This window comes from Saxophila tyrrhenica (assembly GCF_035928015.1).
Source record: "Saxophila tyrrhenica strain CCFEE 5935 chromosome Unknown scaffold_5, whole genome shotgun sequence".
In the NCBI taxonomy this organism is placed as follows: Eukaryota; Fungi; Ascomycota; class Dothideomycetes; order Mycosphaerellales; family Extremaceae; genus Saxophila; species Saxophila tyrrhenica.
Genome location: NW_027041737.1, coordinates 1197325 through 1217333, shown reverse-complemented (window position 1 = coordinate 1217333; position 20009 = coordinate 1197325). Strand labels below are relative to the sequence as shown.

Genomic DNA, 20009 nt, shown 5'->3' with positions numbered 1-20009 from the left:
GTGAACCGTCAATCCCCCTCAAGCAACACGCTAGCTGACTCGTCAGCAGCCCATGGGATCCAACACCGTACCATATCCCGTCCGAGAAAAGCCCGTAGACGCACATCCACATGGAGCACCCCAGGTACCTGGGGAGTTAGTCCACAGGGTCGTCCTTGGCAATTTCCAACCTGGTGACTTTGGTCGTTGAAGGATTTGCCAGCAGCTCGATCGGACACTGCCATTGGTGGCATAATTGTCTCCCTGCGGCGCAAAGCTCGATCAGTGCTGACGACTTCTCCATACCAGATGAAAGCTCGCTGTTGCAATAGTGACGAGTCCTCAAGGCGAAGGATCGTTGTCCAATTGATGTTCAGCACAACCATCTTGGACAACGTCAATCGACGGCTCGGAGGCAGCAGGACGGTCGATCTGAATCCCTCATTGCCTGAATCAAAGAACGTAGGTATAAAGGTTCCTTCCGTTGACCATGAAATTCTTCCGTGCATCAGTTGCATGCGTGGAGCAATGTTCAACGCGAAGGATTGTTGACCCGGGGCACGGCACGGTCTATCAACCGCTCGGAGGCGCCGACGAGGTTGATCTGATTCCCCCATTGCCTGAAATGTGCCGATGGGGCTCAGGAGAGTACGGAAGATTTCTTCCTCCTCATCACAGGTGACATCTTGCCGTTGCATCTGTTACGGATTCTCAGGGCAAAGGATCATTGTCCAATTGAGGCACCACAATAATGTCAATCACAACTGCTAGTGCTCAACATACATCATCTTCGGCCACGGCACCGCACACCTTCTTGGTATCGAGGCGGTATATTAGACTGGCTGCTGTTCCTCGTTGCACTCGTATCTTTCCATCACCATCACTATCACCGAGCAATCTTGACAGCACAAGCACCTCCAACAGCGTACCGCCACCATGAAAGCCAACATGAGGAACTTCGCCGCCGGCATGGCCTTGGCCACCTTCGCATCGACCGGCATCATTCTCGGCATGGCCAACGCCCATCCACAACGCCTTCCACCTCCTCCAGGGGCACCTACCAAGTGCGCGGGCTCCGACGCTAGCGCAGAGCATGTACGTTTTGCATAATGTCAGCTCACCAGTAACATGAAGCTGATCAGTATCCCCATCCCAGTCCAACGTCCTCTCCTGTCCGCTCCAGCCAGGAGCCGTGGACATTCTGTGCTCGGGACCGGGCAGCGATTTGCAGGGAGGCACATGCAATCCGAAGGGGATGGATGAGAGGCCGCCTTCGACATTGTGCTACTGCACCAATGGCAACTTCTGCTGCAACCTGTCGGGTGGCATGGAGGTGCCTGGCGGAGAGAATCCGGTGGACTACTACAACGATGTGGCGTGGAACTGCAATGGCTAGATTGTCGCAGGGAGCAGTCGGTGGTTAGGCAGGTCAGATTGTATGCAATTTTTCCTGCAGACCGTGCGCCAGTGTTTTTCATTCTGCTCGTGTTGTAAAGACATGGATGAGGTGATGTTGGAATTGGCAGATCTGCACTTGGCACGTGGAGTTAGCGTGGCGCTCGTGCCGTGCCTGCCGACCTACCGAATCTACTCCGAGTTGCCCACCCCTGCCACCATTCGATAACTTGGTCGTCGTGATACGCAACACGTCGAGAACTGCATACCGCTTGTTTGCTTCTGTGATTATAGTCATGGGTTCGATAGGACTATTCGCACTAGCCCTTCCCCAGCGCCTTGCTAAGCAACTTTTCATACAAAGCGCTCATGCTGCCTTGCTATGCTGTGACACTTTCCAGGTGCGCCTCCGCTAGAGAACAGATGCTATTCGCTTCAAGCACCCAGGTCATCGCAAACTGTTCATTCCCAATTCTCCAACCAAAAGGTCGACCACTCAAAGCGAGATCCAATGCCTCCCCACAGCCCCCAACCACTCCTCCTCCCCCACCGCATCCCAACTCCCCTCCTCCTTCTCATAAACCCCACTCGTCCCATAGGGGCCCTTGGTACTCGACTGTCTTGACGCGGGCCACTGCCCACTCGAACTAATCTCCGCCAGCGCAAAATCCCCATGCACCAGCCTCTTCTCGGGCTCGAAAATGCACCCTGCGAAGAAGATTTCGATGCTCAGACTATGTCCCATCCGCCGTCGAGCGGCGATTAGATCGCGTGCTGCGTTGAACATCTCGCGCAGCTTCTCCATCCGCGTGTGCAGGCCGGTGGACGCAAAGCAGTGGCAGATATCTGTGGTGCGGACCTGGCATTCGCCGGACCATTTGACCTCCAGGTTGGCGAAGAGGCGGGCGCACATGTAAGGGACGGACATGGAGAGGTCGCGCATCTGCGGGAGGTGGGAGATGAGGGTGCAGACGTGCGCGTCGATGTGGCCCGGGAAGGGGTGGTAGAAGCCGTCGTCGGAGCGCGGGGAGTGTTCCAGGACTTGCAGGGTGCGGGAGGAAGCTTTGACGAGGGCGAGCATGCCGGCGACGGAGATGGTAGAGAGGTTGGTGAAGTCGAGGATTTTGAGGTTGGTGGCGGTGCGGGCGATGAGGGTGAGGTCCTCGTCGCAAATGGGTTTGTGCAGCGTGTTGCCGAAGATCTTGAGGCGCTTGAGGCCGCTGAAGTCGACTGCTGGGTGCTCTAGTGGGCTTGGTGTGGCGTCCTTCTCAAGTGCGCCTGCTTGATCTGCAGGCAGGCACTGTGCTGTAAGCTCCAGAGAGTGCAGCGGCTTTCCATGACCGGTGTTAACGTTTAAAAGGTCCACCCAGTCGTCAACGGAGCCCCTACGCAAAACCGTCCACGGCACGCTCAGGAACTCCAGCGCATCGCAGCTCGCCACGACGGAAAGGATGAGCTTGTCGGTCTCCGCGGTATGGAAGCCGTTGAACCAGAGTCGTCGCACGTGGTTTGCCGCGGTGGGCACAGCATTGAACAGCCGATCTGTGTGCTTGAGGGAGCCAAACGGGTCACGATAGACGGCGTGGCCAGGTCCAATCTGGTTCATTTCATAAAACTGGTAGCTGCGGCGCGACATGGTCAAGTCCGCCCATCGTTCAGCCCCTCGCCACCGTCGTTCGAATATGCGCTCGAAGTTGTACTCGAGCGCCCACTGGTGCCATTCATGGCATACTTCCCGGATGGCCCTGGTGGCGTCCCATCGCAGAGAGTCCGTCGCTACCGGTCCGCGAACATACTTGGTGAGTTTGGCACGCTCGCCCGGTAGCGGAGCCTGAGACAGGCCATAGGTGAAGCTCTCGCCCTCGGCCTGGTTGGCGCGAGCGGCGCGGAGCAGGATGTCGGTGAGGATCTCGCTCGGTAGGTCGTTGATGTGCATACCTCAGGCCCGGCAGCAACCTAATGTATGGATAGAGTAGTGATAGTGTAGAGCTAGTGTCGCCTTGTCTTGCTGTAGAGGAAAGCAGAAAGAGGACTGTGAATGGGTGCAGATAAGGAAGCGGCAAAGGTGCTGAAGTTTCTTTGTGTCAAAGCAGGACAAAGCCACCTACCCCAAGGCCGGGCGGACGACTCATATACCGTAGACTTATCGCTGCCAATGGATGAAAGGCGTTTGCAGAACTTTAATCAGTATTACTCACGTGGTGCTTCGGACAGCGGTTGTGGGCGGAGGTGCTGGTCGCCACGAGCCAACGCCAGCACTTCTATTACTCACAGCAACTCGGAGACAGGCGCGACGAGGAAGTCGTCAGTGCTTCCTGCCAGAGCGTCCGGTGCGACGCTGGATGGTTTTGCTGCTTCGAGTGGTTCCATTACGTTTCCGTTACCCCCAGTGAATTCGCAGTTGGTTAGGCTGAGAGCGGAGAAAATCAAGAGGTGCGGTCAAGTTTAACAGCAGCGTTAGAGCCTCTCCCCGCAGAACGCCAACGGCTCGCTTCCGAGTCACGAGGACGCCACAAAGAGATTTTCTTACTTGAACCGATGCCAGGCGAGTGCTGGATATCTCCTCGGCTTCTACGGTCCAGTGGTGAAGACACGTGTGGTGATGTGCTGGCGCTGCTTCTGACGAGAGTAAAGTTAACACTTGTAGGTCGTCGCTATCTCGACGGGTGAAGAAAGACAATCCTCAGAGAAGTAGGCGAACGCGACAACGTTAAGGTAATATACTTGGCTGTGGAGCATGGCGTATTGATGAGGTTGTTGTAACGGCCGCAGGAGCCGCATGAGCACTGGAAGAACGTTGCTGTCACCAGCTCGATGAAGCAGGATCTTAGCTTGTGGCTGTCTTCTTCACACCCCCAAAGGCATTGTGTCGTGAAGATAAGTGCTCCGCAATCATAAACCGTCCTTTCTTCGGCCGTATGCACTCGTAGATGCCCTTGTAACGTCCATGGCACACACATTCGCGCCTCTGCGTTGAACCATATCGTCCAGAGTGGACCCATGCTTCCGCGTCCACGACCCACCGCTGAAGCGCCAAACTCCTCCGTTATCCTCCCACGCTGGAAGTACACACCGGATATGCAAACCGCGAATAAATGCAACTTCGACCACTTTTCACGCTCACTTCTTGCCCTTCCTCTTCCTCGCCCCCTGCTGATCACCCGGTCCTCCCCCGTCCACCAACACCGCATCATCGTCGCTGCTCGTCTTCTTCGGCGCCGCATCAGCAGGTTTGCTCTCGCCCTCCAGCTCCTTCATAAAGTCTGACTGTATGCCCGCCCGTCGCCCTTCCCACCATGCACGCTCACCCTCTAATTGCGCTGAAACCTCTGCGGCCCGCTGTTTGAGCAGGATGTTCTGGTTCATCTCGTTCGCGGATTGGAAGATCGTTTGGCCCCAGTTAGGCGCGAAAGCGTTGGCCTGTAGTAGTCCTTGTCAGTCTCCGCCCATTGCACTCCTTCCCATAGTCTCTACAAGCAAGTTGTTACTCACCTCATTAACCACATCCTTCACCTCCTCCTCCATCTCCTTCTCCGCCCGCAAAAACCGCTGCCACAGCTCATCCCCCACACTCCCCCTCTGCAACAACGTCTGCAAAGCCGGCTTCGCCCCTCGCAACTGCACTATCCGCTGTATATCCTCCAGCGCCCGTCTCAACAGGGCAGCCTTCAGCAAAGAGTCCGGCACCTGCTTCAACTTCTTCTCCCCCTCCCCCTCGCTCGCTTCCGCCGGGTCCAAGTGTAAGAGGCTGAGGTAGACATCGCGCTGTTTGTGTTGTGAGAACCAGGATTCTAGGGACGCGGCCCGTTGGAGCTTGCGTTTGCGGTAAAGGGAAGAGAAGGCGTAGAGGCTGCCGATGAGAATGGTGAGATAGAGAACGGGAAGGGTGAGGTTGGTCCAGAAGGATTTGGGGGGCCGGGAGGACTGCCAGGAGTCGTATGTGCTGTTTGAGGAGGATGAGTTGAAGGTGGTGTTGTTGGTGTCGTCCATGGTTCAGAGAGTGCGCTGGACGTGCGCTGTGGGAGGGAAGTGCTTGTCGGGGTCGCTCGTGGTTATGCTATCGCTCCAGTATGTAGGTGAATATGGATCTTATCAAGAACGGTCCCAAAGTTCCTATCATCGAAGAGTAAGAAGTCGACAATTGTCATGCGCATTCAGTCTGATATTAGATCTATTTTCATCAGCGGCCACCTGTTCCTGCCAATCTGGGGCTCGAAGGCGGACCGAGCCTACCGAGAAAGCCTAATTGCTTGAGTGACGTCTCGCGTTTGCCTTCAGGAACAACTTCACTGGCGTGGAAGACGATGGAAGCTCGCATACGGTGACCCGACGTTCTTTGCACCAACGTCTCCTGGCATATCTCCGGAGTCGAACACCTACAAACAGCTATACCATCACACACCACCGACACGATGATACTCCGGTTCCAGAGTAAAGAAGGACAGTTCCGGCTCAACGTCGAGCCCACCACCGACATCTCCACCATCCTGCCCGATGTACTCGAGAAGCTCCCCAAGGACGTGATAGCCTCCACCGTCTCCATCAGTCCCAAGCCTCACGGCGCAGAAGCACGAACGATCGAATCGCTTCAAGGCGTCAACTTCGGCAGATTAGGTCTCACCCACGGCACCCAGATCTTCCTCGACTTCACGTCGGATGAGCCCATCGCCAACGGCCACTCCCTCCCTGCGAACAGACTCAACGGCGGTGACGTGGCACCGGAAGAGGCTGCATCGAGCATATCGATACCTTCAAGCGCCTCGCAAGGACTTCTGAAGAATCCGTGGGAGACGGTCGTTCAGTCAGACCTCGACAACAGACTAGACCAGAAAGATGGCAAGATACATCGGAAGCTCGACACAAAACTGTGCAGACACGGTCCCAAGGGCATGTGCGACTACTGCATGCCAATCGAGCCGTACAACAAGGAGTATCTCGCTGAGCACAAGATCAAGCACGTCTCATACCACTCATACCTACGCAAACTCAACCAAGGAAAGAACAAGTACGAGTCAGGCAGCTCGTACATGCCACCTCTCAGTGAACCCTACTATCGCGTCAACCCCAATTGTCCTTCAGGCCATGCTCCGTTTCCGAAAGGCATCTGCACGAAGTGCCAACCTTCAGCCATCACATTACAGCCGCAGGAGTACCGCATGGTCGATCATGTCGAGTTTGCCAGCGCTGAGATTGTCAACTCCTTCCTGAACTTCTGGCGGAAAGGTGGGGCGCAGCGGATAGGCTTCATGTATGGTCGGTACGAAGAGTACGAGGCCATTCCACTGGGCACGAAAGCGGTGATAGAAGCCATCTACGAGCCGCCGCAGATCAATGAGGTAGACGGCGTGACGCTTGGCGAGTGGGACAACGAGGACTCCATCGATGAGCTTGCGTCCATGTGCGGGCTGCAGCGTGTGGGTGTCATCTTCACGGATCTCATACACCCTGAGGACCCAAGTGAAGGCACCGCAATGTGCAAGAGACACATCGACTCTTTCCTGTTGTCCTCACTCGAAATCATGTTTGCCTCGCGGTACCAGGCCAAGTACCCTCGACCAAGCAAATGGAGCGAAACCGGAAAGTTCGGCAGCAACTTCGTCACGTGCGTGATATCCGGCGACGAGGAGAACCAGATCGGTATATCAGCCTACCAAGCCAGTAACGCAGCAGTCGAGATGGCTCGCGCCGACATCATCGAGCCGTCGGCCGACCCTACCGTCATGCTCGTGCAAGATGAGAACGAGGAGAACGAGCTTGGCCGCGTACGATACATCCCCGAAGTCTTCTACCGCCGCATCAACGAGTACGGAGCCAATGTGCAGGAGAACGCGAAGCCCAGCTTCCCCGTCGACTACCTGCTGATCACACTCACGCATGGCTTCCCGAAGACCGAAGCGCCGCGGTTCGTGAAGAGCGGCTTCGCCGTTGAGAACAGAGATGCGCTGGGAGAACTGCAGGAGCCGAGAGATCTGCAGAAGGAGCTAAAGGCGGGTGCGAATAGGGTTTCTCTTGACACCGCGCAGGGTGTGCTCGCGGTGTCTGACTTTCACATTCTGTGCTACATCCGCAGTCTTGGGGTCTTGAGCAAGGTGAGTTCTTTCTCCTCTCCATCCAACAGCTTTTCGTGAGCACCCTACTGACCCGTACATCTATTCACAGGACGAAGAAGCCCTCCTCTGCCGCACCGCCACCACCCACGACGCCGCCCTCGGCTCCACACTCATGCACACACCAGGTTGGGCCACCCTCGAGACGATCCTGCAGATGTAACATTATGCATCATCACTGTCTCCAATAGCTCCTCTGTCACACACCTCATGTCACGATTATGGATCCGCTGGGACGCTGCTGCTGCTGGAGACCTACTGACTCTTTCTTCTTCTGGATATAGGATGGTTGTCGCTGGTCGCCATTCTGGACGAGTTGAAGGCGAGGCCTGCTAAGAGGGGGAGTGAAGTGGATGTGAGTACGGTGTTGGCTAAAAAGGTGAAGGGGGTAGATTTAAGTGGGCTTTGAGGATGGTGTGAGGGTGGATTTTGCTGGAATGGCGATGAAATGATGGCTGGCATTACCGACACTGCCACTGACTTGTGCTCGCAGCAGCCTGGAAATCCTACAGGATCTCTGACGTGGTAGACGATGGAAGATGATCGCTGGAAAGGGCATTGCTGCCATCCAACGTAGCGATACGAGCTTTTATTCCGAGGCACTTGCTACAGCCTCGACACTACAGTCCGTAAGCTTAACTAACCGAGCCATTACCGTCATCGCTTCCTCCCTTCTCCTTCTCCTCGGCGCCAATGTCTTCAAGCCTTTCCACACCCTCACCAGTCTTCTCGTCTGCTTGTACCATCTCGGTCAGATGCTTCTGCGGCAGCCGCTTCGCCACCTTCACCGGCTCAAGCACGCTGTTGCTCTTTGTGAAGATCTCATCGATCTCCTCCAGCGACCGTCCACGGGTCTCCGGGTAACTGTACAAAAGGTCAGCCCTCACCAACCCCGACCCACGAACAGGGCCAAGACTATACTCACAAGAAATAAACCACCGGAATACTACTAGCATTAACCGCCGCAAACACGACAAAATACCGATACCCAATCGTCGTAAACGCCACCGGTGTAATTTCCACCACCAAGAAATTAAACAACCACGACACAGCCGTGCTTATCCCACACACCGCGGCGCGGAGATGAACCGGCGCGATTTCGGAAGCGTAGAGGAACGGCACGCCCAGGAACCCGAGCACGTAGACGAAGTAGTAGAGGTAGATGAAGAAGACCGACGCTTTGAGGCAGCCGGTGTTTTGGGGTTGGGAGCCGAGGGCTGTGAGGGCGATTTGGCAGGTGGACATGCTGGCGGCGGAGAGGAGCATGAGGGTGCGGCGGCCGAAGCGGTCGACGGTGTAGCTGCAGACTATGCTGCCGAGGATGATCTGGTGAGGGTGGTTAGAAGAAGGGGGTTGGGGGAAGGAGGGATCGGGAGGGCGTACGACGATCTGGGAGGAGGCGGCGAGGATGTCGGCTTTGGTTGTTGGGTAGCCGAGATCTGAGTGGTTCATCAGCGTCCGGAAGAATACTCTCCAGAACGGGTTTGCCAACTTACTCTCCTGAAAGATCGTTGAAGCATACGAAGTCACAGAATTCACACCCGTCATCTGCAGGTACATCTGGATCGTCGCCGCCAGAACAACACGATGGAGGGTCCGCTGCTTGCCCATCTTGAACAGTGCACCGAGAGAGGCGTTCTGCGCAATCTCAATGGACAGCTGGATATCACGGATGTTGGTGCTGACGGTCTCGGAGTCGGTGTCGACCTCGTAGGTGGCGCTGAAGATGCCTTTGGCTTCGTCGATGCGGCCCATTTTAACTAGCCTGCGAAACGGTTACGTCAGCATTGGAGGAATGATGGGTGAGGGCAGCCGGTTCATACCATCGCGGGGACTCTGGCAGGGTGAAGATGAAGGTCATCACTGTGAGAGACAGGATGATCTGGATCAGGAACGGGAAACGCCAGGCCTAGGTGGACGTGTCAGCACAGGCTCGTCCACTTCATCAGTGGTGACTTACAAAAGAGCTCTGCACATAGTGTGCCCCGAAATCGATCCACAACGCCAACGATAGCCCCATACCACAGAAAATCCCGAAGCCGGAGACGTGGGAGCCCCGACTATGTGGTTTCGAGAGCTCTGCCTGCCAGACCGATGTCGTGGCGATGACGCCTCCTGTTCCAAGACCAACCAGTATCCTAGAGACGATGAACTGAGCGAACGCAAATGAGCTTCCCATCAAGACCACACCAACGAGCTCGGTCGCAGTGGCAGCGAAGATGGTCCATCGACGGCCCCAGACGTCGCCTAAGAACGTACAGGCTAGACTGCCGAACACGCCTGCTAAGACGTAGATTCCGAGCACCGTTCCTGGACCCAGTCAACCCCAACACCCGATCTCATGTTGGGTTGTACTGACCTTGGATCGTAGCATTATGCTTCTTCTCCGCCCCCTCCGTATCCACCGTATCCATCTGCGGGAACTGCTTCTGGAACGACTCCGACGTCAACACGCCTCCGGCTACCGCTTGGTTGTAGCCGAAGATCATGATGCAGAAGCACGCGAGGGCCCATATCGCAGCGTTGAGCTTCGAGCCGCGAAGGCCGAAGTAGGGTTGCATGGATGCTGGTCTTCAATTCGATCAATGAAGAGAGGAGGTAGCTACGCCGATATAGAAGTAGGAGACATGAGAAGAGTCTTACTTGGCCATGAAGTCGAACACAAGCAGTTTTGGGTTCCACAGAAGCTACTCTTTTCATCTGCCTTGGTTATTACGGCGGTGACCCCTCACGAACAAAGACGTCGACGGCGCTCAAACTCCGACTCGGCATGCGTAGGACCTGCATTGCCATACACGTGGCCGACTGCCGCTGACTGAGAATCAAACGGAACCTCTGGAAGTCGGATAGAAGTCAGTCTTGATCAGCTAGAAGTTGCAGAACGACGATTGTACATGAGGCCCACGAACGCAGGATCGGAGACTATGTTGACACTGGAATATCGTGGTACAACGATCACAAATGGAAGCCGTACTTCCGGTGTATCTGTACCTCTGCACCCGCGTTGCGTCTAACGACGTTGAAAATGGCTTGGTACGAAAAGCTTACAGACGCCATGTGGAGGGACGCGGAGAAGCTTGGGGAGCTTAATGCACGCCACGATTGAGCCGACGGTGTTTTCCAGCTTTGATTTGTGCCGACGTCGGTTCGCGTGTGACGTTCTGCTTGAACTGGAGGAACGGTGGGGGATGTGAGCAAGCTGGTGTAGTTGTGTCTGTACTTCTATGGCGCTCCGAGCGAAATGTAGAGTGTCCTGCTGAATGGGATTAACGCTCGACAAGCAACGCGAAATCCAGATCATTGCGATCTTACAACGCTCTACAACACATCCATCCTCTAATAGCGAGCAAGCCATCCAGCACAACAACGCCAACCCATGCGGGTATAGTAAGTCAGTCGCCTGTCTGCTCTACAATGGCTTCCCGCCAATAAAGTCACTCCACCTCCTCACCTCCGACGGCACACCCTCCTTCTTCGGCAGCTTCTCGCTCATGCATTGTGCGAAGAGCACAGCAGTCTGTGATCACTCATTGTCAGCACAACTCTCAAAAGCCGTCGTACCTCAAGGTAATGTTCAAACTCACCCTCGGCTCCATAAACAACGGCACCCCAAAATCCACCGCATTCCTCCTCATCACATAATCCTCATCCACCAAACTACTCGCCCTCCGCTTCGCCAGATTGAACACACCCCTGACATCGTACTTCTCGAAAACCTCTCGTAGCGCCCTCTTGTCGTCCTTCGGGAACTCAATCACCTCGACCGACACAATGCCGTCTTTGGACGTCTGCTCCAGGTGCTGCTTCACCTCCTGGTTAGCAGCGAAGAGCTTATAGCCTAGCGGGTTGAGGTAGTCGACGATAGCGCCTAGATCCGCTGTTGAGGTGTCGCCGCCGAAGAGCAATCCTTCACCGGGTAGTGGCAGGCGGAAGTTCATGGTGCTCTGCATAGCGGTCCAGTAGGCTTCAACGATGTCTTTGCCGAAACACGCCATTTCGCCGGTGCTCGACATCTCGACGCCGAGGTAGGGGTCAGCGCCTGCTAGACGGGTCCAGGAGAACTGGGGCACCTTGACGGCGAGGAAGTCGCGCTTCTCGGTCATCAGGTCGACGGGCTCAGGCACATCCTTGTCGAGCAGCGCACGGGTGGCGACGTCGATGAAGTTGGTTCCCAGCACTTTGCTCGAGAAGGGGAAGGAGCGGGAGGCGCGGAGGTTGCACTCGATGACTTTGAGGAGACTGTCGCCGCCTTCGGGATTGGTGGCATTGATGATCTGCATGTTGAAGGGGCCGGTGATGCTCCAGGCTTTAGCGACTTTCTCTGCGATGACCTTGACGCGGTCAACCACGTTTTGTGGCAGTTTGTGAGGAGGTAGGACGAGCGATGCATCGCCTGAGTGGACACCCGCGTTCTCAATGTGTTCGCTCACGGCGTGGACGAGCAGCTTGCCATGCGAAGCCACAGCGTCGACGTCGATCTCCTGTGCGCCTTCGATGAACTTGGTGATGACGACCGGGTGGTCTGGGCTGACGCTGCTGGCGGCAGTGAGCTTCTCCTCCAGCTCTTCCTCTGATCGGATCACCGTCATGGCGGCGCCGGAGAGCACGTAGCTCGGACGGACCAAGACCGGGTAGCTGACTTCGTCCGCGAACAGCTTGGCTTCGCTGTAGCTCGTGAGCTCCTTCCATGCCGGCTGGTCGACACCGATGCTATCCAGGATCTGCGAGAACTTGTGCCTGTCCTCGGCCTTGTCAATGTCCTTGGGATCAGTGCCGAGCACCTTGGCTTTGCCAGTCTCCTGTAGCTTCAGTGCGATGTTCTGTGGCAGTTGGCCACCGACAGAGACCACAACGCCACTGGCAGATTCGAGCTCGCTGCAAGGAGAGAAGATCAAGTCAGTATGTGTCTCATGAGTACGGTGTCAAGAATGCATACTAGATATCCATCACTCGTTCGTAGCTCAGCTCTTCGAAGTAGAGTCTGTCTGCTACGTCGAAGTCGGTCGAGTACTAGGACACAGGTCAGCATAATTGCGAGCACGGAATGGTAGGAGGTCAAACCGTCTCGGGATTGTACTATGATCAGTGGTTAGCATATGGCGTCGAAGAGTTGGAACAGCAGACTCACGTTGATCATAGCAGTCTTCTTCCCCAACCCCTTCAAGCTCAACGTAGCATTCACCGCACACCAGTCAAACTCCACCGAGCTGCCAATCCGATACACCCCGGACCCGAGCACGATAATCCCATGGTCGTCAAACTTCACATCATGACTGCTGGCATTATACGTCGTGTAAAGATAGTTCGTATCCGCCGGGAACTCCGCCGCCAGCGTATCGATCTTCTTCACCCACGGGCGGATGCCGAAATTCTTCCTGCGCGCACGTACCTCGTCCTCGGTGCTATTGACCGCTTTGGCGATCTGCTTGTCGCTGAAGCCGAGTTTCTTCGCTTTGAGCATGAGTTCCTTCTTCACGCCGAACAGGGAGCCGAGGTCCTCGAGCTCGTGGGTGCAGTCGACGATATTCTGGATCTTGTAGAGGAACCACTTGTCAATCTTGCTGAGTTCGTGGACGCGGTCGACGGTGTAGCCTTCGTGGAGCATGGCTTGGCCGACCGCGAGCCAGCGGCGGTCGGTGGGGTTGCGGAGGACGTCGTCCAGGTCTTCTTCGAAGTGATCGCCTTGGAGGCCGGCGAATTTGGGGTCAACTTGGCGGATGGCTTTTTGGAAGCTCTCTTCGAAGGTGCGGCCGATGGCCATGACTTCGCCGACGGATTTCATGCTCGAGCCGATGGAGCGGTTGACGTTTTGGAATTTGGAGAGGTCCCAGCGAGGGATCTTGGTGACGATGTAGTCCAGGCTGGGCTCGAAGTTGGCGGTTGTCGTTCGTGTGACGGCGTTGGGCAGTTCAGGCAGAGTGTGGCCGAGACCAATCTTGGCTGCGGTGTATGCGAGAGGATATCCGGTGGCCTTCGAGGCGAGGGCAGATGAGCGAGACAAGCGAGCGTTGACTTCAATCACCCGGTAGTCGAGTCCATCGGGCTGAAGAGCGTATTGCACGTTGCATTCGCCGACAACTCCAAGATGTCGCACAATCTTGATCGACGCCGTCCGTAGCATGTGATACTCCTCGTCGCTGAAGGTCTGCGAAGGCGAGACGACAATGCTGTCACCGGTGTGCACGCCCAGAGGGTCAAAGTTCTCCATGTTGCATACAGTGATGCAGTTGTCGGACGCATCCCGGACGACTTCATATTCGGCCTCCTTCCAGCCCTTGAGCGATTTCTCCACCAGGATCTGAGGTGACAGCGTCAAGGAGCGAGCAGCCAGATTCCGGAGCTCCTCAGCATTCTCCGCGAAGCCAGATCCAAGTCCACCAAGCGCGTAGGCAGCTCGCACAATAATCGGGTACCCGACATTGTCCGCAGCCTCCAGCGCCTCATCAATCGTCGAGACAGCAATGCTCTCAGCAATAGGTATGTCGATCTCATTGAGCGCCTTCGCGAACAGATCTCGATCCTCGCTCGTCTTCAGCGTCTGGATACTCGTGCCGAGCACCTTGACGTTGTACCGATCGAAGATCCCCATCTCATCCATCTTGACCCCCAAGTTCAACGCAGTCTGCCCGCCGAACGACAAGAAGATGCCGTCCGGCCGCTCTTTCTCTATCACGTACGTGACATACTCCGGCGTGACTGGGAGGTAGTAGACCTCGTCCGCGAGCACGTGCGCAGTCTGGATCGTAGCGATATTGGGGTTTATCAGGACGGATTGGATGCCAGCCTCTTTCAATGCCTTCAGTGCCTGTGATCCTGAGTAGTCGAATTCGCCTGCTTGTCCGATTGACAGTCCTCCTGAGCCGATCACGAGCACTTTCTTGACGTCCACAAGGTCCTGTGCTCCGGCAATGGCTCCGCTGTCAAGGTAGGCCTTCGCATTGGGCGCCAGCTCCGTCTGGTTCTGCTGCGAGCATCGTGCCGAGCGGTGCAGAGCCCGGGCATGTTGCTGAACTGTCGGCTTGCCAGGTCTGTCATGTCTCGTGCATCGTGGTGTCTGCGAGACGAACGTCCGGCGAGCAATCCGTGGAACAGTCTGCCTCGTCTGCTGGAGGAGCTCGCGTTGCAGCTGTCGCGTGACGCGACTGCTGAGAGCCATTGGGTGTTACGGCGTTGTACAAGGAGTGTAACGGCACTCAACAGAGGCCTTGAGAGGCTCGCTACCACGATATCGTCGGGTGGATGGACGAGCAAGAAAAAAGTGACTCTACAGACCGCTTTGGTATGGCGGCCCAAGCTTCTGTTTTAAAGTTTCCTTATCGCGACAGCCTCTGCTGACGATAGCTGCTTTTACAAAACGACCACGTCAAGACGTGTTAAGGTACAGGAACTTGATGATCGTAGAGAATGACTTGAGATAAAATGCCGCTTGTATAGACAGAGCCGAGAACTTTCGCATTATCACATGTTTCTTTTGAAGCGCCAGGATAGACTTCTGCAACAAAATTTCTTGCACCTGCAGCCATTGGCGGTCCGTCTTCGGCGGGGGAGGAGCTTCAACAAGTGAACCATATGCACAGTGCGATCGTTTTCAACCACGGAGCTCATGTCTCAACTCAATTATTCGTCACAGCCATCTCAGACCAGCCAACTACACTCCAGGGGTATCTCAAAAGCAACACACTCCCACCAACGCCCAGCTAGATTCGTGAGCAAGATAGCAAACCCTTCAAAGCGCTGTCTCATCATCCGACGTCCCGTGCTCGATGGGCGTATCGTTGTCCTCCGTTGTACCATGCTTCATAAGTGCATCCCGCACCAGCTCGCCCAGATCCTGTACCATTTCGCCATCAGACAAGCGGTTGATGAGAAGCTCGTGGAGCCTGTCGGAAATTTTCGACATAGATTGAGAATCTTTCACAGAAGCGAATGCGTCATTTGTGTCGTCTGCCGACACCTCCCAGTTGAGCAGAGTGTGGTCTTGGTCGATCTTCTTGAAACCGTTCGCAATCGCTCGTGCAGTGGTCGAGAACGTAGAAACAATGTTGTGCGTGCCTTGACCAGCTGGCGTCCGCTCCAACGGTAAGCGTGATGACTTCCCCCTGCCCACTTTGTTGCCGTCTGTCGTTCGGCGGCGTTGAGCCGTCTTACGCCTCTCCACGTTTGGATCATTCTCATCATCGTCGCCGCCAACGCCCTCAGGGCCTGCTCTGGCATTGCTGCTTACTTCACGTAGCACGCGGCCCTCGCTGGTCCTGCGACGCTTGGTCGGTCGTTGCTCAGACTTCTCGAAGCCGCCCACATGGCTTTCGAGATCTGCAAGCTCGCTGGCTGGCATGAAGCCACGCGTAAGCATCGCACCATCAGCTGGCGCCGCGTTCTTAGAATCGTCTGTAGCTTTGGGAGAGTGATTGCGCTGCATCGACTGGCCACGCTTTGAGGCTGGGTAGTCGCGCCCTTCGACAATTGATGCAGCTGAGTGGTCTTGGGTGAGATCGATTGACTGAACAAAATCTCTCATGTCCCGGTTGTTTTTTGGGCGTGCTAGTGGGCGTAGTTCATCTGTCAAATCACCTAGCTCGCCCTGAGTTACCAGACCTGCCCCAGGCCCTTGCTTGACAGGCGAGCGGCGTGGGCGGTCAATACGCTCTAGATGATCGAACCAGACCTTCTCCCGCTCAGGTTCGCCTTGCTCGCGTTGAAGTGGCGACACAAAGGGTCGGTTGGTGTGCGTCTGCTGGAGCTGCTTCTTGGGGCTAGGGCTACGGCGCGCTCGGGGAGTGATCTCCGGTATTGAGGACAGAGGAGTACCCACAGGTTGCTCTGGAAGAGGCAGCGCATAGTTGTAGCCAGGAGCTCGACGCTCGCGTGGTGGTGACGAGAAACCTTCTGGCCCAAGATGCATTGGAGATGATGGTCGCATGTACGGCAGTGGAGGTGGCAGCATCTGCGATTCGATCATCCTGCCGTCTCTCCCAAAGTGCCTGCCAGGCACATGGTCTGAAGGATGGAAGTCGTTGGGTCGTACTGAGGGCGACGAAGGTCCGGGCGTCGGCAGTGCATTTGCCTGGTCGTCTGCGTCGCCTCGGATCCTGCGTTGATTTGAAGACGTAGGGGTGACTTCAGCGGGCCCGCTGCTCTCCTCCGCAGCCGCGGGCCGGCGCACGGAAGTGTGAAGCTTGGCCATGACCCATGGGTTCGATACGTTGATATCCTTGCGAGCTTGACGCAGTTCTTCGAAATCAGCTTCGGTGCGGCCAGTTGGTGGGCGAGCATCAGGTAAATCAGGATCTTCTTCATCGCATCCATACATGTTGGAACGAAAGAAGACTCGGTCATCTGTGTCATCTTCTGGCATCTGGCGAGCCGGTCTCAGATCAAACAGACCACGAGTCCTGTCCACTGCAGACTCTGGGCTTGGAGGGTGTGGGGTGTTTGATGTTGCGCGACGAGGCTCAAGGGATGATGTAAAGTCCTCTTCATCCGGTACCGAGAGGTGAGGCACGGTCTTGTGGTCTCTAGAGCTCATTCTCTCCGAATTGGGCATTTCAGGCTGAGCAGGATACACCGCCTCGAAGAGACGCCTCGCGGCAGTGACAACGACTTCCGGGTCTTCGAAGAGCACATCGTCTTTAGCTGGTTCGACATTCGCATCGTAGCTAGCTGGTGGGCATTTGATCTCCAAGAAGATGAAGAGCTCCTTCGCTCCCTGCAATGGAGATCCTGCCTTCGACAGAGCCTGTTTGAACGTCTTCGCCAGCTGCTTGGCTACACCTCTGGAAGCTGTTACCGGTCGACCATCAACGGCGATGAAGGATCCGATATTGCTGACCTTACTTGTATCCGCATCGGCACGAGGAAGGAAAGCATGAAGACTGAAGCCATTCTCCTCGACCACTGACCAGGTACATTGGGAAGCGCAGGCTGCACCAACGACCTTGAAAGCGGCGTCTTCTGCATTGCCACCAGGCTTGGGTGCGTACATCCAATTGCCTTTGTCGTGCTTCGCTTTCAGTATTCGGAGTGCGATCCGGGTCTGTGGCCTGGCGAATGCATCAGACTGTAGCAGTTGCTTGATCTTCTTCAAGGTCTTTTCCGTAGCTTTAAGCGCCACTTGCCTTCGCACGGGATGTGACTTGATGAAGTCAGTCACCTTGATCGTAGTGCCAACAGGCAGAGAAGCCCGATCCTGACCAGTGACCTCGCCCTGCCGGTTGATCTTCATGGCCGTGGCGACTTGCTCGCCCTCAACTCGAGTGCTGATGGTTAGAGAGCCGCTCACCTCGGCGACACTGGCAAGCGCCTCGCCTCCGAAGCCCAATGATGATCCACCGATGTCTTTGAGATCTTCTTCTGAGCCGATCTTGCTGGTGCAATGGGGTCTCGCCACCAGAAGTCGGTCCTCTGGCGGTATGCCATGGCCATTGTCCCGGACTTGTATGAGGTCTAAGGTGTTAGTGCTGATCTCTACGGAGATTGAGGTGGCGTGAGCATCGAGTGCATTGTCGATAAGTTCCTTGACCACTGATGCGGGATCAGTCAGGACCTGGGTCGAGCCGAGTGTGCGGATGGTGGTCTGCGGGAGTGCTTGGATGCCCATGTTGACGCTGCTTCATCCCTGCGCTCCTCCATCCATCAGGATACCTTAGATTGCTCTCTCAGCCTCTTTCGCGCAAGATAAGATGGAATAGAGATGTAGCAGAGAAATACTTTGTCCTTGATGTTTCGGAAGACGCGTTCTCACGCGTTGCCGATCGCTCCTTCCCCACGCTTCAACGCTGACGCCATGTCGATCATGAGAGTGAATGCAGCTTCAACTCTTCTAGATTTTGAGAGAACACAACACTTGAACTTCTGCTCAAGACTAGTACCACGAAACTATACCGAAATGGCGCTCAACCCAAGGTTCAGTGGTCAAAGGCTGGCCGCTGGCGTGACCGGAAAGAAGACCCTCCATACCCTCGAACTGTGTACGTCTACAACATGCTTTACAGAAGGACCTCGCTGACCTTCACCCGGTCCTTGACTATGTCTGCCCGGTATGAGTAACTGCTCTAGATCAACTGCATCATCTAGCTGAATGGCTACAGTTCTCCCAGAAAATGTTCGACACCGTCTACACTGGCGTCTACCCCATCATGGAGTCCAAGTACCAGGACAAGCTGCAGATCATCTTCCGCCAGCAGGTGGGTCAATCCATCCGTCAGCAGCACGCTATGCGCTCAGTTCGCTTACGTTCTTCGAGATCCAACCCTGGCACCCATCCTCTACCCTGGTCCACGAAGCCGGTGCAGCCGTCCTGCAGACCGACTCCGAGAAGTTCTGGAAGTTCAGCAAAGCACTCTTCGAAAAGCAGACAGAGTTCTTCGACGTCAATGTAGTTCACGAAGAGCGCAACAAGACTTACCGCCGGCTGGCGAAGATCGCTGGTAGTGTCGGTCTGGATGAGGAGACCATCTACTCTAAGCTCGAGGTCGGAGACAAGCCGGATAAGGATGGAAACACCAACATCGGTAATCAGGTGACGAACGATATCAAGCTGATGGTGAAGGTACGATAATGCCTCCTTCCGACCTCTGCCGCTTTGTCGAGCTAACATTTGATACAGGCCAACCGCTTGACTGGTGTCCATGTCACACCGACAGTGCTGTTCAACGTACGCACAGTCACGCATGGCTGTTGTCCGGACCTGCTAACGATCCAAAGGGGGTGGTTGAAGGGGGGATATCCAGCAGCTTCTCCAAGGACGACTGGGAGCAGTGGCTGGACAAGAACATCGTTTGACTCTCTGGCCCTTCCGATCTGGAGAAGCAACGATCTTCGAGGCTATGATTGTTCCCGCGAGTTGTTCTGGACTGTTCACCCAACCGAGCAGTCGTTACTATCCCGAGATGCAGCCGTAGTACCCACCAACCTCCTTCAAGAGCGGTCAGTAATGAATATGGGTATTTCTCCAAATGCTTTCTCTTTCTCTCCACTTTCAAACAGTACTCTCCACTCTTCCATGACCCAGAATGACGTCCTTCCGTCTTTCCGGCCCATCTTTCTTCCTGAGCCCAATGTCACAGCTCACATATATTATTATTACATATTCGTTCACTAATCATCGCCGGGGTAGCTCAATCGGTAGAGTGAGTATAAGCTCGCCCCTCTGCCCCATCGAATGCTAGCTAACGTCCTCCAAGGCGTGTGGCTCTTATTCATTAAGAGATTTACCTCAAGGTCGCGGGTTCGGTGAGTTTCAATCAATCCTTTGCATCCTACACCCATTCTGACTGTTAAAAGAGCCCCGCCTTCGGCTATTCCTATCCTGTGGTTCAACCACATTCAAAGGCAGCAAGGCTCGTGTGACCATTTTTTTGCATTTGTGAGATTCATTTTGGTGGGCGTTGCGAATTTTTGCTGTCCAAATTGGGTGATTTAATGGTTTTAGCGGCTATCGGAGGCGGCTCCGCCTGTACGACCTTTCGATGGTTAGGGGTCAAAGTCAGAAGCATGAGAGTAAACGTATGGAGTGTGTAGAAGCTATTA

The 20009-nt window shown here is 55.4% G+C and overlaps 8 protein-coding genes across 8 annotated transcripts; 3 read left to right on the top strand and 5 right to left on the bottom strand.

The window, feature by feature from the left end:
• Positions 1 to 915: 915 nt before the first annotated feature.
• LTR77_003890 (uncharacterized protein) lies at positions 916 to 1375 on the top strand (the record flags this gene model as incomplete). The annotated part of the gene is made up of 2 exons (XM_064801145.1): positions 916 to 1074; positions 1136 to 1375. 2 exons carry the CDS (start codon positions 916 to 918, stop codon positions 1373 to 1375), a joined length of 399 nt encoding a protein of 132 aa, XP_064661096.1.
• Positions 1376 to 1870: 495 nt separating this feature from the next.
• LTR77_003889 (uncharacterized protein) lies at positions 1871 to 3310 on the bottom strand (the record flags this gene model as incomplete). Its single annotated transcript, XM_064801144.1, has 1 exon — positions 1871 to 3310. One exon carries the CDS (start codon positions 3308 to 3310, stop codon positions 1871 to 1873), a length of 1440 nt encoding a protein of 479 aa, XP_064661095.1.
• Positions 3311 to 4494: 1184 nt separating this feature from the next.
• sec66 (Translocation protein S66) lies at positions 4495 to 5364 on the bottom strand (the record flags this gene model as incomplete). Its single annotated transcript, XM_064801143.1, has 2 exons — positions 4495 to 4794; positions 4867 to 5364. The coding sequence occupies 2 exons, from the start codon at positions 5362 to 5364 to the stop codon at positions 4495 to 4497; spliced, it is 798 nt and encodes a 265-aa protein (XP_064661094.1).
• Positions 5365 to 5786: 422 nt separating this feature from the next.
• On the top strand, positions 5787 to 7644 carry NPL4 (nuclear protein localization protein 4; the record flags this gene model as incomplete). The annotated part of the gene is made up of 2 exons (XM_064801142.1): positions 5787 to 7463; positions 7534 to 7644. 2 exons carry the CDS (start codon positions 5787 to 5789, stop codon positions 7642 to 7644), a joined length of 1788 nt encoding a protein of 595 aa, XP_064661093.1.
• A 472-nt stretch (positions 7645 to 8116) lies between these two features.
• LTR77_003886 (uncharacterized protein) lies at positions 8117 to 10042 on the bottom strand (the record flags this gene model as incomplete). The annotated part of the gene is made up of 7 exons (XM_064801141.1): positions 8117 to 8345; positions 8407 to 8807; positions 8865 to 8920; positions 8978 to 9246; positions 9305 to 9390; positions 9442 to 9791; positions 9841 to 10042. The coding sequence occupies 7 exons, from the start codon at positions 10040 to 10042 to the stop codon at positions 8117 to 8119; spliced, it is 1593 nt and encodes a 530-aa protein (XP_064661092.1).
• Positions 10043 to 10890: 848 nt separating this feature from the next.
• On the bottom strand, positions 10891 to 14637 carry CPA2 (carbamoyl-phosphate synthase (glutamine-hydrolyzing) cpa2; the record flags this gene model as incomplete). Its single annotated transcript, XM_064801140.1, has 4 exons — positions 10891 to 10998; positions 11066 to 12356; positions 12418 to 12491; positions 12610 to 14637. 4 exons carry the CDS (start codon positions 14635 to 14637, stop codon positions 10891 to 10893), a joined length of 3501 nt encoding a protein of 1166 aa, XP_064661091.1.
• A 570-nt stretch (positions 14638 to 15207) lies between these two features.
• On the bottom strand, positions 15208 to 18078 carry LTR77_003884 (uncharacterized protein; the record flags this gene model as incomplete). The annotated part of the gene is made up of 2 exons (XM_064801139.1): positions 15208 to 17261; positions 17316 to 18078. 2 exons carry the CDS (start codon positions 18076 to 18078, stop codon positions 15208 to 15210), a joined length of 2817 nt encoding a protein of 938 aa, XP_064661090.1.
• A 502-nt stretch (positions 18079 to 18580) lies between these two features.
• LTR77_003883 (uncharacterized protein) lies at positions 18581 to 19262 on the top strand (the record flags this gene model as incomplete). The annotated part of the gene is made up of 4 exons (XM_064801138.1): positions 18581 to 18664; positions 18724 to 19029; positions 19087 to 19134; positions 19185 to 19262. 4 exons carry the CDS (start codon positions 18581 to 18583, stop codon positions 19260 to 19262), a joined length of 516 nt encoding a protein of 171 aa, XP_064661089.1.
• Between the last annotated feature and the right edge of the window lie 747 nt (positions 19263 to 20009).